Here is a 16,183-nt window from a genome sequence, read left to right as displayed (position 1 = left end):
CTTAGCTCCCCCCTCTATTTCTCTCCACCCATAAAAAAAACCTTGAGATGATCGGCCATCATTATCACAACCAAGGCCCTATTTTGACCCATCAGCAGCAGCAACAGCAGCAGCCCATATCTTATCCAGTGGTAGATGCCACAACGGATTCCGCTAACTACCGGTTCCCACCTACTCCTGCAACTACCGCAACAACAACAACAATAACAAAAACAACAACAACCACAACAAACTTAAATCCTTGCGTTCCAACAAACAATCAACAACAACCTCCTCTTTACCACCACAACCACCAAAACACTTTCATCCACCACAACAAGCTGCCCGCCGTCTTAGACGACAGCCCGCAACAAGCTCCAGCAACAGGCCTCTTGTGTGCAACCTATAGTTCTCTTCAGCATTCCACCGTGTCTGCCTCCGACTTTGGTCCACCACCGCAGCTGCCACTTCTTTCTAAGCACGTTGGCAGCAGCAGCAGCAGCAGTAACAACAACTACACCATAAACAATAACAATAACAACAACAACAATAATAATAATAATAATAACAACAACAGTACTTTCTTCCCAACTAAAAGATCTTCCATTTCATCCTCTTCATCTTCATCATCCTCATCATCTTCCTCCTCATCCTCATCATCATCTCCTTCTCCAACATCTTTTGTTTGTCTTTTCCCAGGAAACCCAGCATCCTCACATTTCTCAAACTGTAAGCACGGGCAGTGCCGCCCAAACAAAGACCGCTCACTGTCGTCGCCAGCAAACGTCATGGGCGCGTCTTCACTAGGATCCCCGACTATTGCTCCGTCACCTTATATCCACCCGGTCGTACAGGAGGATCTTCATGCCGTCTTTGAGTCTTTGGCTCTCAAGGAGCGTCGTGTGCTGGAAGCTCGCGATCAACTTTCGTCGGCTGAACAGGATCTCAAAGTGTTTCGCAAACTCTACCGCGCAGTTCTCAATGGACAAACAGTGCAAAAGTCCTCTCCAACTTCTGCAACAGTTCCACAACTTCCACTGACTCTGGGAACTTCTGCAGTCACTCCATCAATGTCCTCTTCAACATCATCTCCACCCCCATCGTCCCCCTCTCTATATTCAGCACCAACAATGTCCAATAGGTCCTCGTGTCTTATGTCCTCAGTACCATCTACCACATCTACCACAGTATCCACTCCTGCGTTAGCCTCTCCTGCTAATCTAAACTCCTCCTCAAAGCCAGCAGAGCCATTCTCGCTACGGCAAATGGACTCTGCTGCAACACATTCACTTCTATCTTCTTTGTCTTCATCTCCACCACCACCACCAACATCACAACCACATTCCATACTGTCGCCTCCATCACAAACCTTATCCTCGCTTTCCCACCTCCAATCTCCACAAAACACTGTCCCGGTCCCATACCTGCCATCATTCCGTCACAGCATTGGTGCAATGCCCACGTTTCAATTCAATAACATTGAATCTTATAATGCTGCAAACACCCTGCTGACACAGTCCCTGGCCACAGTGGATGACGAAATTGAAGAAGGCGACCAATACAATACATTTAAGGATATTTCCCGCAAACAAGCGGCTGCAGCCCTGGAAGGTCGTGCCCTTCATAGTAATGATAAGACTTCGGAGAGCTCTGATGAAGATGACAGTGATGAAAGCGATGATAGTGAAGAAGACGAAGACGAAGAAGAAGAAGAAGAAGAAGGAGATGGCGATACTCTTACTATGAATGGGAAAAGCCTAGTCCTACATGTTAAAAGCGCTGCCGCTACTGCGTCGGCAACAGCCACGGCAGGCCCGGGCTCTTCTCTCGAACACAATGACAATGAAGCAGCAGCAGTAGCAGCAGCAGCTGCTGCTAACGGAACACTGTTGGGCTTTTTCCGGTCGCGTCTGCACAATATTTTTGATCCCCAAGAGGAGGCACAAAAGTCGTTGCAGCTTTCGAAGCATTCATCAAAACCTCATAACCAGGCCAATTCTAAACACAAGCCTTCGTCTATGCACGGGAAGCTTATTGAAGCCGTGCCTACTAAGAAGAAATCTTCCAAAGCCCATAAACCCCCCTCCTCCTTGGAAACCGACCCTCACCAACTTGGTCCTGGTCTGCTGTTAGAAGGCGACCTTATGATCAACACTACTGGCCTCGCTTTCCCAACTACTCCAATATCCCCCCTCACAGCTGTTGGAGAAATTCCAACTCCAGGTAGTATGGGATATCATCATCCTCCAGGTGCCTTCATCACCTCCGTTTTTGGACAATCTGCATTCCCTCTCCATTCTAACTATCCTCTCGCATCCTTTGCATCCCCAGCAACTTCTATTGATGCTGCTTTGGCCGGCCATATTCCAGCTGCTGCAACTACTACGACTCCAGTCAAACCATCTGGACACAACCGTGCATCTTCCATCTCATCCACTCCTTCAATTACCCCACAAAAGGCCCAGCACTTGCGCTCACGCTCAATGTCGCCTACTAGAGGAATTAGCAATCTCAACCATCCTCCACTGGGTGCTCCACTTGGTGCTCCACTGGGTTCATCTCTTCCAGGCCCTCTGTCACTCCAGCCATTGCAAATAGAACTCGGTCCTCTGATTTCTCGGTCCCCGAGCCCTGTATCACGTCGCGGTCACTCTCGTGATAATAGCAATGTAAGTCTTACTATGGGTTCTGAAATCTCCAAGCGGGAACGCCCACCGTTGGCTCCAATAAGCACAGACTGTAGTCCGTTTGAAAGTCACCACCATCATCACCACCACCATCATCACCATCACCACCACAATGGATTCCAAGGCAGCCAGTATACTATTTACGAGACTTCTTCGTTAGACAATGAGGAGAATCCCCAACCTTCAATCTCATCACCACAACGTCATCGACACTCGAAGACGTTATCGTCGTCTGCATTTGGGTCACCACGCCATCACGCACACCACTGCAGCACAAGCAGTATTGGAAGTGCATTCAGCATAAGCACCAATACAAACACAACAGCCACAAGCAACTATTCCGTGCCGAGCTCACCACCGCCTCTTGCCGATGGTAAAAGTTGTCGATCTCCACGGCATAATCGCAAGGGCTCACACCAACTGCCGTTGCAACTGTATAACCAGTATCAACAAAAGATGGAGCAGCAGCAGAAACTAGAGCAACGGCTCGAGTTAGAACAAGAAGAAAAGCTTGCAAAAAAACTTGAGCAATAAGGTTAACTTTTGGAGAAATCAAATGAATTAACCAAAAAAAAGAAAAGAAAGAAAAACAACAAGTAAATAGACTTGAAGATCTCAATTATTTATCTGAGAAAGAAAAAAAAATAATAATAATGACGAGTCGATTCTTGTCATATCCATTTCCATATTTTTATTTTCTCTTCGGAACGTCTGCAATACTAATTTTTAATACTTTTTATATAAATTTTTAAACGATAAAAAAGCCTGCGAAATATGTAAAAAAAATCTATAGAATATTTAAAGAAAATAAAGAAAAAAAAAGGGGATTTTAAAATGAATAAAATGAAATCATTGCGATGATTTAGATGCATTTTGTAAATTTCTTGCACGGGCCAGTTCCTCACGAAGCTCACGAACTTGTTCTGTAGTTTCATTAACAAAATTCACAAGCCTGCTACCACTACCGATACTTCCAATCGGATTTCCCTGCGCTGAAGCATTGCTACGTGCTCTCTTCACACTTGCTGCAATACTATCAACGTCCTGTACGATTTCTTTGGCCGCAGATGCACGCTCAGCAGTATCTTTCACAAGCTCCGTAATACGTTGCTCCAGCACGGCGACCAGCGCGCGCGCCATGATATCTGGGGCTTTCTCAAGGGTCTCTGCAGAGGCCGCAGACGTGACTGCAGGATCAGTCAATGAGCCTTTTGTCTTTTTGGTTGGCACAGGAATCGAAGTCATCGGTAATGGTGGGTCTTCAACTAACGGAGCTGTACAAAACGTTTCAATGGCTGCCAAAGTTTCTGCCCGACGCTTGGTATCTGTGTTCAAAAGTTGGCGGTACACTTTCCGCGAACGAATGGTGAACTTATTGTCTTCAGAATCATCTTCACTTTTTTCACTTTCACTTTCACTTTCACTTTCAGTTGAATGTTCTCTTTCATCTTCTGTTTCATCCGGATGCTCGGCCTCGGTTTCAATCTCGGTCATATCCTCGCGATCTGTTTCGGACCCAGACCCGACTTCCACCATCTCGTCATTAGTCTTCTTCCGTTTCTTTTGATGTTTCTTTATGTTTTCTTTCAGTATTTTGTCTTCGTCTTCGTCTCCGTCTTCGTCTTTATTTTCATTTTCATTTTTTTCTCGATTGGCATTGTCTGATTGATGTTGTGGCCTTCGCCGTTTCTTTCCTGCTAGTTTCTTGGTTTTTCGTGTAGGTTTTATGCCTGTTGCAATTATTTTGCAAAACTCATTCTCAGGCATGATATCTTCCAAGCCAGTCTGCGCAAGCAGAAACTCAGCCAAAATTTCTTGTTTCATAACACTGGACTTAACAACAGTCTATTGAATATGAAAATATTTATATATATATATATATATTTCTTGAAATGGGGAGGATTAAAACTCCGTTCCAGTCTACATGAACTTTGATTTCTCAAGTAGAAGTACCAAAGTAGCAGTTAAAAAATGCAAAAAAAATGCAAAAAAATGTAAACAAAGTCACGTGCCAACCGGTTTCTTGACAACACCGGGACTCACATTTAATCAAAGAGAGCCCGAATCAGTAACTTCTCAAACAGACCGGAGCTATGATTCCTCTAAAACCATTCCATAATATCATTAAAAAAATGTCCAGTGATCCAGTTTTTCTTTTTTTTCCATCACTTGAGAACAACGTTTGCATTACGCAACTCCAAGTACTGCTGGTCAACACCAGGCGCCATTCCCTGAACAATCCCATAAATTTCTGCATTATGGTATCGCAGCCCGTTACGGACCGAGCGGTACCGACCCTCAAGGCCAGTAATATCACACCACCACTTGCGTGGACGTACAGAAGGTGGAGCATCCACAGCTGCATATGATGCATGGAACTTTGGAGCTGTTGACGGAGCAGTGGCAGTACCATCTGATTCACTAGCAGCAGCAGCTTCTGTAGCAGCTTCTGCAGCAGCAGTGGCAGCAGCAGTTTCCGCAGTGGCCAGTGCTTGCAAGCGGCGTTGCTCGTCGGCAATGACAGTTCGCGCGGGTTTATTACGGCGCGAGGGGGTTTTCCATGTGGGGACTTTGAATGTGCGCGGGACAACGTTGAAGTCCAATTCAGCGATTGTTTTAGGTTCAGCCATACTTATTAGATTCAAGTAGATTCTTTTTAACTGTGAGGAGTCTCTGTCGGGGCCCGGGTGTCTATAGTTTTTGAAAATATATGGCGGCAGTGCGCAGTTTGTTATTATAATTGAATGATTGCATTTTGTTTTCCTTGTTGGCGGTGCCTGAACGCAGGGGTTTCCTCGTGTCTTACACGTTACCCTGAATAATAGCCGGTCTCAGAAATACGCATTCAGAACTCCATATTTGCATATACACTCTCCATAGCCGCCCTTCTTGCAGCTTAAACAAACTTACATTGATTGACATACGTTACACCATTTAAGCACCACCACCTCCCATCCAAACAATCTCCAGAAATCAGCAACTTAAAATCTCACGATTCTATATAGATCCCTCAATATATATATATATATATTTTAAAAAAAAAAAAAAAAAAAAAAAAAAAAAAAAACCACGAATCCGATCGTCTTTTCACAACTCAACTCTCACACTCTCTGGCAATGTCACAACAGCCCCAACAATTTGTTGCGGGCCGTCCCGCCAGCATGTACACGATCGAGTCCACAGTCACCCGCTTGCTGGTTGCCACCAAGCAACTGCTGGAATCGCTGACCCAGTGGTCGCGAAGAGAAGCCTCTGAGCAAGATGTTTCTGATATTTACGTATCTTTGGGGAATGAATTCAACATTGCATGCCGTGCATTTCTTTCTTCAGGTGTTGAAGTTGCGTAAGTTTTTATTATTATTATTATTATTTACTGATTGCTGGTTTCTCATATAACCTTGTTAACCCTTTATAGCGACCTTGGAGATGTCCCCCAGGCTTTGCGCGTAATCCTTGAAAAGGCCCTCTCTGAAGATGCATCTCAAGAGAGTCTTGACAAGTATCTGCCATCTATTCGTGATATCATTGTTACACTGCTTCGTCAGCTCAAGCAGAAACAAATGCTCATTCGCTCTCAAGCGCAAGCATCTTCTGCAGCCGCTTCAAATACACATCCTATTCTTCAGCGCTCTTTAACAAACCCTCATGGTTCTTCTCCAGTCTCTCAAACTCTTCCACCAGGCCCCAGTTTGAACCAACAACAACAGCAGCAGCAGCAACAACAACAACAACAATTGTCAAATGCAAATGGTGCTCCTATTCCTCCCCCTCCTAGTGGCATTGTAACATCCTCTTCTACCCCAGCATTTCCTTCAACTTCCGATTATAACAATCAATCTTTTGCATATAACCAATCATCCCAACAAGGAATTATTCCCAGATCTCAACTGGAATCTCAGCCTTCAGTCCGATACTCTGGCCGTCCGGAACCTTCCAGTGCTGCCTCTGCTCGGGTCCCACAACCTCCTCCTCGCAATGCACAACATTCACCAACTCACACTACATTCCCAGCCATTTCTGTTACTGATACAGACTCATCCACAAAACCTTCTTACGCACAGCATATCCGCAACAAGTCTTCCATCACTGGCAGCCGTACCGATTTTGATTCCGCAATACTCCCTCGTAAAGACCCGCTCTCAGTTCTCCAGCGCGGAGAAGCTCTTGAGCGCAGAGCATCACGCCGATTTTCTGCATACCAGTTTGCCAAACTTACAAATGGCACCTCCTCGCGCTCCGATATCCCGGACATGCCTCCATTCCCAGGTGGATCTAACAGTCCTAACCCAGGACTTGGTGGCATGTCCATTTCCGGATTTCAGCGTGGATACCCAACTTCACCATCAATGCCTAATTTTTCAACGCACTTATCTCCGCAACAGCCGCAAGCACCTCAATTACAACCATCAAAACAACAAGCGCCAATTTCTACCCATCCACAATCACAATCACAACCTCAAACTCAAACTCAACAACAACAACAACAGCAATCTGGATCTCAGTTTTTGCCCACAAAAACACCACGCTCTACACAGCTGGCCGAATATACTTCTTCGACCATGCTGGTCAGCGATGGTAATGAAATTCCCGGTGTAGTTCCAGGCCCCAAACAAGCTTCCACATTCCCTTCTCATCAAGATGCCAGGCCTTCTTCCAGTGCATCTTCAACATTACCCTCACTGCAGCGACAGGCACCTCAACCTGGTGTTGTCACCCCTTCGCGGTCAGTTTCTGCACCAACTGGCAGACCACCATCCATGATTCAGCCAGAGCCACCAACACCTGTTTTTTCTCAATTAGATCATGAGTCTCACCCAGAGAAAACAGATGACACTGGCTCTGGAAATCTAGTCTTGTTTTTGCAAATTGGTCGTAGTGTCAAAAAATGCTTTGTTTCCCGTGAAGATTTAACCATCTCAGCTTTGCGTCTTTTATTCATTGACAAATTTGCACATCCAATGTCTTCTTCGGAAGCTGTCCCCGATATTTATATTCAGGACCCTAAATCCGGAATCCGATACGAACTTGATGAAGAAGTTTTGGCCAATGATGTCCATTCGGGTAGTTTGCTTTCATTAAATATTGAGGCCGTGGATGAAGTCAAGAAGCATATCGATGAAGGATTTGCAACTCTTACAAAACAAATTTCCGAAATCAGTGACCAGGTTTCATCACACGGTTCTTCTATTCAAAAAATTAATGAAATGCAAGAGTCTATAACTAACCAATCTGGTTTCAAATCACCCACTGGCACTGTTTTCCAGGGTTCTTCACCCACAATTCCTGGAATACCAAAAAAGTTTGGAGGCAAACCAAGAATTTTGACAAAATCCTTGCGCACGGCTTCCATGCCTGTTACAGATAGTTTGCGACAAATGGATGATCTTCGTAGAGATGTTGCTAGCGTCAGACAAGAAAGCAATGATACTATTACCCAAATTCGTGAAACAATCACTTCCCTGGTGGCCAAGGCTAAACTTTTGCAATCAACTGACACTCTGCCACCTGCAGGGGATTCTTCAAGAGCCTTTATGGAGCGCTGCTTCAAGAAGCTAACCAGTGACTCTGATAAACTTTTGACAGATGTCGATGATTTGCAAGATATTATTGAAGATCTTCGGAAAGATGTTGCCCAGCGTGGTGTTCGCCCACAGCCTAGCCGCTTGGGAAATGTTTCCAAGGACATGGCCACAGCCAAGGCTAGTTTGGATACATTCAGCAAGTATATTCTTTCAGAAAAGGCTGGCTGGAAGAAGATTTGGGAGCGTGAGCTTGACAAGATTTGTGAAGAGCAACAGATTCTCAAGTTCCATGAAGAAATTCTGCTTGACTTGACGGACGATTTATCCAAGGCCGAGGAGACGTTTAATCTTGTTCAACAGTGCTCTACTGAAGCAATCAAAAACAGTTCTTTCCGACAGGTATACTTGCCACCTCCAATTGAAGGCCAGAGTGTTGTACATGCCAAGGACGCAGTTCTCAGTGAAGTTGTTGCATTGCAACCTAACCACGAGCGTCGGTTGGAGGCTATTGAACGGGCCGAAAAAATGCGCAAGCGAGAGCTTCAGAGCCGCGGCATTGTTCCAGATGTGGTCATCAAGGAGGTTGAAGAGATGCCTGAGGAGTTTAAAACCAAAAAGAAGCCTACGGACGATGGTACTACCAAAAAGAAGAAAAAGAAGGGGACCGATGATGAAAAGAAGAAGAAGAAAAAGAAGACTAAAAAGAAAACAAAGGAAGATGGAGAAGAAGGAGAAGGAGAAGGAGCAGGAGCAGGTCTTAAGGAGGAAGCCGAAGAAGAAGGTTCCGAATCTGATGACGATGAAGAGCCCAAGAAGGAAGGTGTACCGGTACCACCAGCCACCCCCCCTCCTCAAGGTATTGTGCATGCTTCCAGCATTGCTCCTCCCGTTCTTGACACTGAGGAAACTTATACCTCATCTCCTGTAATTGTGGAAAATTCCGATTCTCTTGTTACAACAACAGGCTCCCCAATATCATCACCAGCTCGCCAAAAGGTCAAGTCACTTTTGATTGACAGTTCTGAAAGCCTTTCCAATGTGGAAAATACAAAAACCTCGCCTGATTCTCGATTCAGCAATGGTTCAAGCGATGCAACTGCTCAAATCCAAGGCTCACAGTTGATGTCACCCGCTTCTGACGCGTCCAGCACATCCTCAAACACGTATTTCCATGCCAGTGGTGATGGAACATCGTCTCCTACAGAAATAAGCAGTGAGAACGGACATACCCGAACCCAGAATGTGGGGGATCTGGGTGGAGGCGAGCTGGCAACTTTCCACTCTGCTACTTCTTCTCCACATGAAAGTATAGTGATGCCATTATCGCCGTCCCAGAGCAACTCGCCTGAGCAGGTCATAAGTTCTGTGCCCAAGCACCAACCGTCCATTACCGGTATCATTGAAGGCGAGGCTGATCCTATGACGCCGACTCTTTCAACGACAGAAATCGTGCCGCCAGGAAATGGTCAGAATCCCTTTGCGTATTAAAATTCTTTGTTAGTTTTTTTTTTTTGTTTTATATTTATTGTTTTGACTGTTTTAAAAATATTTATTTTTGTTTGATTATATTTAATCCTGGGCAATACCCGTGGAAATACTTTTTTTTCTCTTTTTTTTTTTTATTTTTTTTCCTCGAAATATTTTTTTTACCACCAATTAACCCCCTAATAAGACCCGTGACATCATGGCCCGAAACATGTTTCGGCACCTGCGAGGGAAATTTCCTCGGCGCATGCCCCGCAAATATATCCGGATATGGAACAAAATCGCACCATATTTCTTACCCTATGGTCATTCCTCTATCCAGCTTCGGCGGGCGTTCAAGGCTGCACTGACTACTTCCATATGCTTCTCATTCTCTTGCATCACAAAAGTCAACACACACATGGGTGGCTTTCACTTTTACTGTGCGATGCTTTCGGTCCCCATGAATCCAGGCCGCCGGCTCGGTAGTATGGTTCAAACCGTCATTCTCGGGCTTAGTGCAGTCGCCTGTGCCATGGGCTACGGCCTGCTCACCCATTTTTGCGCGCAGCGTGCTCTGGCTAATACAGGGTCAGAGCAGCGAGCGTACGATGTTATTATTGGTTTTGAAATTGTGCTATTTGCGATAGTTGGATATATCAAGAGCTCAGCTCCTCGTCTATTCACTTTTAATTTTGTTTTTTTCATGCTCACGTTTTTTATGTCCTTTGATAAGCTTGATAGACCAATCCATGCCATGGCTTTTGATTACTCGATACCCACTCTTATGGTCATTGCAGTTTCTTTTTTAGTAAACCTTGTTATATTCCCTGAATTTGGATCAACCTTTATTGGTTCTGCTGTTTACGATAATGTACACGAACTTGAGGTACTGTTTAGCAAAGCTACCTTTTTTTTCACTGGCCTAGAAAGTATATCTCAAAATAAGCATGTCATAACAGAAGTGCCATCCGATCTTCAAACTGCCGCCAAAAATTTACAAGTGCTGGTAAAACAAAAGAAAAAATTGCGTGCTTGTGTTACCCGCTGTGCAGCCACATTATTGGAAGCATCCTACGAATTCTCATACTCATATATGGACCCCGTTGAGCTTCGGCCTACAGTCAATGTTCTTCAACGCATCAGCACTACTACCAGTGCCTTGCTTATGTCTTGTGAACTTTCTCTCAGTATTTTTTCCGGAATAAATGATCAGCAAGAATCAGCAAGCACACCAATAAGTGCCAGTCCCTCTCTTTCAAGCAGAGACTTGCTGGCTACCTTTATCACCACTATTCGCAACCCAGTAGAGAATTTGGCCCAGCTTGCATTGGATTCTCTCAACTATTCAAAGTGTATTCTGGCGCACGTTGCAGATGTCGATTTGGATGCCCACAAGGACTCTAATCTATTTTCAACAACTACCGACAGCCGATTTGCTCCTCTCGACCGTAACCACAGAGCAAGCATGTACGAGCTATCTACAGACCGAATTGATGTGTTGTCAGGTGACCTCGAAGCAGCCAACGAGGTATTCGGTACTTTGGTCCGTGCAGAGCTTGCAAAAATCTCCAACAAAGATTTGGATTTAATTTATCTCATTCCTCAGGAAGAATATTTTGTATTGTCACTGTTTATTCTTAACTTTAAAGAAGCCTCCGTCATGGTGGCGGAGATTCTAGCTAATGCTCGCCATCTGCTTGTTCTCCGTCAACAGCGCGAAGCTTTGCCCTGGTGGAAAGGCCGTCGCGTATGGTTCTCCTTTTTTAACATTATTTCTAACTGGGCTCAGTACTTGAGTTTGGGTTCTGATGCGCCTCCAGAAGGTGACGAAGCAACTATTATTACCACCTTACAACGTGGTGTTCGCCTTTTGAGACACAAGAAATCAAAAGCGTCTCGTGTCAGGCACAGCCACCGCGACAGTCCTAGCAATATTATGTTTCATTCACAAATATACATGATGTTCCATACATTGGTTGTCATTTTCTGCGACACACTACTTGAAATTCAAGACTGGGCGCGCGAGCGTCGCGTGCATATCCACAATGCAATTCGTCTTGCCCTTGCCGTTATGGTAGTTTCATTCCCTGCTTATGTGGTCTCCATGGCCAACTGGTTCCATGATATCAAGGGTCATTGGGTTGGTTTTGCTACTTTTGTTGCTCTCGAGCCCAATGTCGGCGCGACTTTCCTAGTTGGGTTGATCCGAGCCGCTACAGTTACAATTGGTTCTGGGTGGGGGTACGCACTGTATGCGGCTGGAGATTTTGGTCGCGAGCGCTATCTCATGGTTGCAATGACATTTATTGGCACACTTCCCTTTTTTTACTTTTTACTTTTTTCTTCTTATGGCCGCGCAGGTATCATTGGTATCATTTCGCTCGTTGTTGTACCTCTATCGACTCTTAGTGCTGGCACTGATGCTTCAATTCTTCAAAACTTTGCAAAACGTTGTCTTTCAATTTTGATTGGTGGTGCAGTGGCTACTCTTGCAAATATTGTGATATACCCACAAAAGGCCCGTGTGCAACTTGTTGGACAACTCATTTTTGCTCTCAAGTGTTGCCAGCAGATTCAAATTCAGCTGGCCATTGGGATTGATGGGAAGCGCCCAGTTTCTCAGGAGAAAATGCATAGTGTCCAAGTGTTTGATGAAAATATGAAGAAGGCCAACAATGCCTTGACAGCTGCCGAAACCTTGGTTGCGGTAGCCAAAAAGGAAATCAGAGTTAAAGGGTCATTTAAAATTGAAGCTAGAATTTATACTGAAATAATTTTTGTCTTACACCAAATCTTGGACCAGTATAGTAATATTCGGTTTTTGCGAGAACACTACGGGCTCGTTCAAATTGATGAATGGGGGAGTGTAAGTATGAGATTCTCTTCTGAAAAAAAAAAAAAAAAAAATTTTTTTCTTGACTTTCTTACTAACAAAGTATAGACTAGTGTTGTACATTATAGAAAAGAAGTGTTTTCGACAATTATTGCACTTTTACGAACTACAGAAGAAGTACTGTTTTCCAAAAATCCTGTTCCTCAATATATACCCTCTGCAAGAATTTCTCATACCCGTGTTGTAAATGCTGTGCGAGCTCGTTTATTACAAACCTATGCAAAGGGTCTTGGACAAACAGAATCACACATTGAAGAGGAAAAGGCTAACGAAAAGTTTGTTAATATTGATACCTCCAAATTAAGGAAACGAAGATCTTCCATTAAAAATCAAGTTGATGAGTTGCTTAGTGAGCAACACCAAATGCTTCGCACGAAGTACATGTCTTGGAGCGCGTGCAGTGTTGCTCTTGAAGAAGTGATTGTTTACGTTGAAGAGTTGGTACATTTGGCCAAGTTTTTGGTTGGTGTTCAGGAATCTGGGCTCAAGAGAAAGGCGTTGGCATATGATGATTGGGCCAATCAAGTTCGTCAAGACTTTAATGAAAAAATGAACAAAACTTCTAAAGGGCCTCCTCCACCTTCCCCTCCTAAACCTCCATCGTCTGGAAATGATACAATTGAATTTCCTCATCACCATACGCTTCCGGAAAAGCTAAGGGGCCTTGAGCTTGTTCCAATGGCGACTCAAAATTTGGAGAATCTTTATACCCGTCGGCAAAAAAAGAGAGGGAGAAAGATTACTAGCGATATTGATGGTGATTCCTTACCATCAACACAAAACTCTGGTGAAGCTGGGCTTCGACTATCAGACCTTAATCATGTCCATCATAATGCCCCTTTTGTCAGTTTCCAAAATCTTTCTCAAGCTTTGAGTTCTCCCACATCTTCAAATGTCGTACCAATGTCTGCTTCCGAGATTGAAAATACAACTTGGTATCGACAACTTACAGAAGGATTTTCATCGGATGACATTCGAACAGATACGGAAACAGATAGAGACATGACTCAAGACGAGTCTATTCAAGACGAGCATATACAAAATGCATCTACGCAAGTTGTTGAACCTACACAGAATGAAGAAGTTCAACCTGAGACATATCGTGGACGAAGTCAATCGATTGCTGCGCAAATGAGAATGCGCGCTGATGAAAACTCAGACAGCGACAGCTCACAGGAAAGAGGTCAACTTGATGTTGATGATGATTTCCCAGTTGCACTCCAGGTTGTCACAACCCGAATACGCTAATTGATTGATGATGATTTATGATTGATGATTTATGATTTATGATTGAAATGTATAGAAGTTAATAATTAATAAACATTTTATTTTTCTGGTTTTTGGGCACCTGGATCTTGTGGTTTCCATTCAAGCCCCTTGGCCTTGTGCTCTGCATAGATTTCATCCCACTTGTTCATTTTTTCCTTTTCATGCTCAGCTTGTTTCTTCAAGCCCTCGGTCCCCCATGCACACCATCCAAGAACTTGTGGGAATGCTGGATAGGCGTTCCAATCTAGCACCGAGGGATCTGGTAAAATAGCCGAGGAGCGTTCAGAAGTTGCTCGGTAATAGACGTACCCCCAGACTGGTAACGCGCCGCCAAGAATCCTCCAAACCTCGCTACGGGCATGATTATCTTTGAACTTTCTTGCATTATACGATTGCATTGCTGCTGCTGATGCCACATACCCAGGAATACCAGTGACAAGCCCAGCGGCCAGAGAATAAGCCATCTTATACTTGAGCCGCAAGAGTTGGTTTGCTACAAGTGGAGCCGCCATGCCGCCGGCAATGCCGAGAGCAGCACCCAGAAACTCGCCCTGAGCCTGCCGCAGGAACGCCGTCGCAAGAATTTTGCGGTCGTCGGTGGTCAACTGCGAGTCAATTTCATGGAACTCGCGCGCGCCCTCGGCTGCTGTCCGCATGTGAACGTAGTGTAGGGCTTGTGATGGGCTAGTTTCCTGTGTTGGTTTTAATTTAGTGGATGCTAGTACATCAGGTCTTGAAAATTCAAATCGATCAATGTGTTCTTCAAGCAACTCTTCGTTACGTAAATGGTTATCTTCTGCTGTCATATTGGAGTCAATTGGATTGCTGTTGTTTGCTAACTGTTTAAAATTTGAGAGATTTTTTTTCTTTGTTTTTTTAAAAAAAAGAAAGAAAAAGAAAAAGAAAACCTGCAAAGACCGAAAAAAATGGTGGTTAATAAAGGTCTTTTTATACTTTTGAACAAAAGAACAGAACGATTTTCTTGAGTGGTTATATATATATATATATATATATAAAGAAATACAAAATGTTGAAAGTTTCCGGGACATGTGTTTGTTTCTAGACCTTTCCGGTCGCCTCCTCCATCGTTAGTGTATCTTCTTTGGTACCCCGCCATAAAGCCATCAAAATATCGCAGAATTAGTGTCTAAGCTAAATTCAAATAAAAAAAATAAAAGTAAATTTTATATAAAAAAAAAAAAAAACAAATGAAAATTAAAAAATAAATCTTGTAAATTTAATTGTTTGTTTTTATTCAAAAGTTATGATATAAAATGAATATATAATATCAAGATCAATTGGATCATTTTGATTGCCTAACTTATAGTGACTTGCTGTTTATTAGATGTACCTTTTCAGTAGAGGTTGTTACCATCTGTACACTTTATAAAGCCTGTATAATATTCCAAATACCAAATTATTAACAGCTAAATACTATTATCATAATTTTTAAATCTATCTGGGTAATAGAAGCCCAAAATTCATGTTTTTTAAGCTACCTTTTACAAAATATTTTTATTCTGATGGTCGTATAACATAACTTTTCAACAATAAGTCAGCGGATTTAGCTCAGTTGGGAGAGCGTCAGACTGAAGTTAAAACATCAGTCTAAGTAATCTGAAGGTCCTGTGTTCGATCCACAGAATTCGCATATATTTTTAAACTTTTTTTTAAAAAGTTATTTAGAAATAACTTGTCCTTTTTTTTTTTATAAATGAAAATATTTTTTGAAATATATAATTGTTTTTTTATATTTTTAAAAATCCAATAAATTTGTTATCAAGTCTTTTTGTTTCAAAATATATCATTTTTGGATGTGGAAAAGTGAAGAGTTGTTTACTAACTTACCCTTGTTTTTTTTTTATATAACTAAGTGTATTTATCTATACTGTAGTCAATTTAAACAATACACTATTATTACTTTCCTATATTCTTCAAGCCAAGCTTCATAAAAAGTTTGACCTAAAATCAGAAATATTATCGTTTATTGATCAAAACCAAAGCATTATCATTATTGTAATATATTCAAGTTATTTTGAAGTCAGTTTTAAAATGAGCTCTCTTTCCATGTAGTCTTTATTTCATAACGCTATCTTTATAAATTTCCCAGTAATTATTCCATATATATATTAATTTGTAGTATAATGTTAACATCATGATGTTTTAGATTAATGTACTTTAAAATATTCCGAATGAAATTTCCTTCCAAACTAGACAAATATATATTTAATGTTAAGGTATCCTTTTTTTTTTTGGGAGGGGGTTATGCGATATGATAATTGCTTTTTTTTTGTTTCCAATAATTGTGTTAGGCTTGCTATCATATAAATAGCACATTGGGAATAACTAGGGATCGACAGTCATTT

The 16,183-nt window shown here is 42.7% G+C and overlaps 6 protein-coding genes across 6 annotated transcripts; 3 read left to right on the top strand and 3 right to left on the bottom strand.

Annotated features, from left to right (window-relative positions):
- Positions 1-47: 47 nt before the first annotated feature.
- On the top strand, positions 48-3,200 carry SAPINGB_P006357 (uncharacterized protein; the record flags this gene model as incomplete). Its single annotated transcript, XM_032001068.1, has 1 exon — positions 48-3,200. The coding sequence occupies one exon, from the start codon at positions 48-50 to the stop codon at positions 3,198-3,200; it is 3,153 nt and encodes a 1,050-aa protein (XP_031856959.1).
- A 315-nt stretch (positions 3,201-3,515) lies between these two features.
- Positions 3,516-4,490, bottom strand: SAPINGB_P006356 (uncharacterized protein; the record flags this gene model as incomplete). Its single annotated transcript, XM_032001067.1, has 1 exon — positions 3,516-4,490. One exon carries the CDS (start codon positions 4,488-4,490, stop codon positions 3,516-3,518), a length of 975 nt encoding a protein of 324 aa, XP_031856958.1.
- A 341-nt stretch (positions 4,491-4,831) lies between these two features.
- On the bottom strand, positions 4,832-5,296 carry SAPINGB_P006355 (uncharacterized protein; the record flags this gene model as incomplete). The annotated part of the gene is made up of 1 exon (XM_032001066.1): positions 4,832-5,296. One exon carries the CDS (start codon positions 5,294-5,296, stop codon positions 4,832-4,834), a length of 465 nt encoding a protein of 154 aa, XP_031856957.1.
- Positions 5,297-5,782: 486 nt separating this feature from the next.
- On the top strand, positions 5,783-9,676 carry SAPINGB_P006354 (uncharacterized protein; the record flags this gene model as incomplete). The annotated part of the gene is made up of 2 exons (XM_032001065.1): positions 5,783-6,009; positions 6,082-9,676. The coding sequence occupies 2 exons, from the start codon at positions 5,783-5,785 to the stop codon at positions 9,674-9,676; spliced, it is 3,822 nt and encodes a 1,273-aa protein (XP_031856956.1).
- Positions 9,677-10,073: 397 nt separating this feature from the next.
- Positions 10,074-13,796, top strand: SAPINGB_P006353 (uncharacterized protein; the record flags this gene model as incomplete). The annotated part of the gene is made up of 2 exons (XM_032001064.1): positions 10,074-12,521; positions 12,597-13,796. The coding sequence occupies 2 exons, from the start codon at positions 10,074-10,076 to the stop codon at positions 13,794-13,796; spliced, it is 3,648 nt and encodes a 1,215-aa protein (XP_031856955.1).
- Positions 13,797-13,873: 77 nt separating this feature from the next.
- On the bottom strand, positions 13,874-14,623 carry SAPINGB_P006352 (uncharacterized protein; the record flags this gene model as incomplete). The annotated part of the gene is made up of 1 exon (XM_032001063.1): positions 13,874-14,623. The coding sequence occupies one exon, from the start codon at positions 14,621-14,623 to the stop codon at positions 13,874-13,876; it is 750 nt and encodes a 249-aa protein (XP_031856954.1).
- Positions 14,624-16,183: the final 1,560 nt, after the last annotated feature.

Source organism: Magnusiomyces paraingens (assembly GCF_902498895.1).
Source record: "Magnusiomyces paraingens strain CBS 517.90 genome assembly, contig: contig5, whole genome shotgun sequence".
Taxonomy (NCBI): Eukaryota; Fungi; Ascomycota; class Dipodascomycetes; order Dipodascales; family Dipodascaceae; genus Magnusiomyces; species Magnusiomyces paraingens.
The sequence above is the reverse complement of the archived record's forward strand: the minus strand, read 5'-3'. Positions and strand labels throughout refer to the sequence as shown.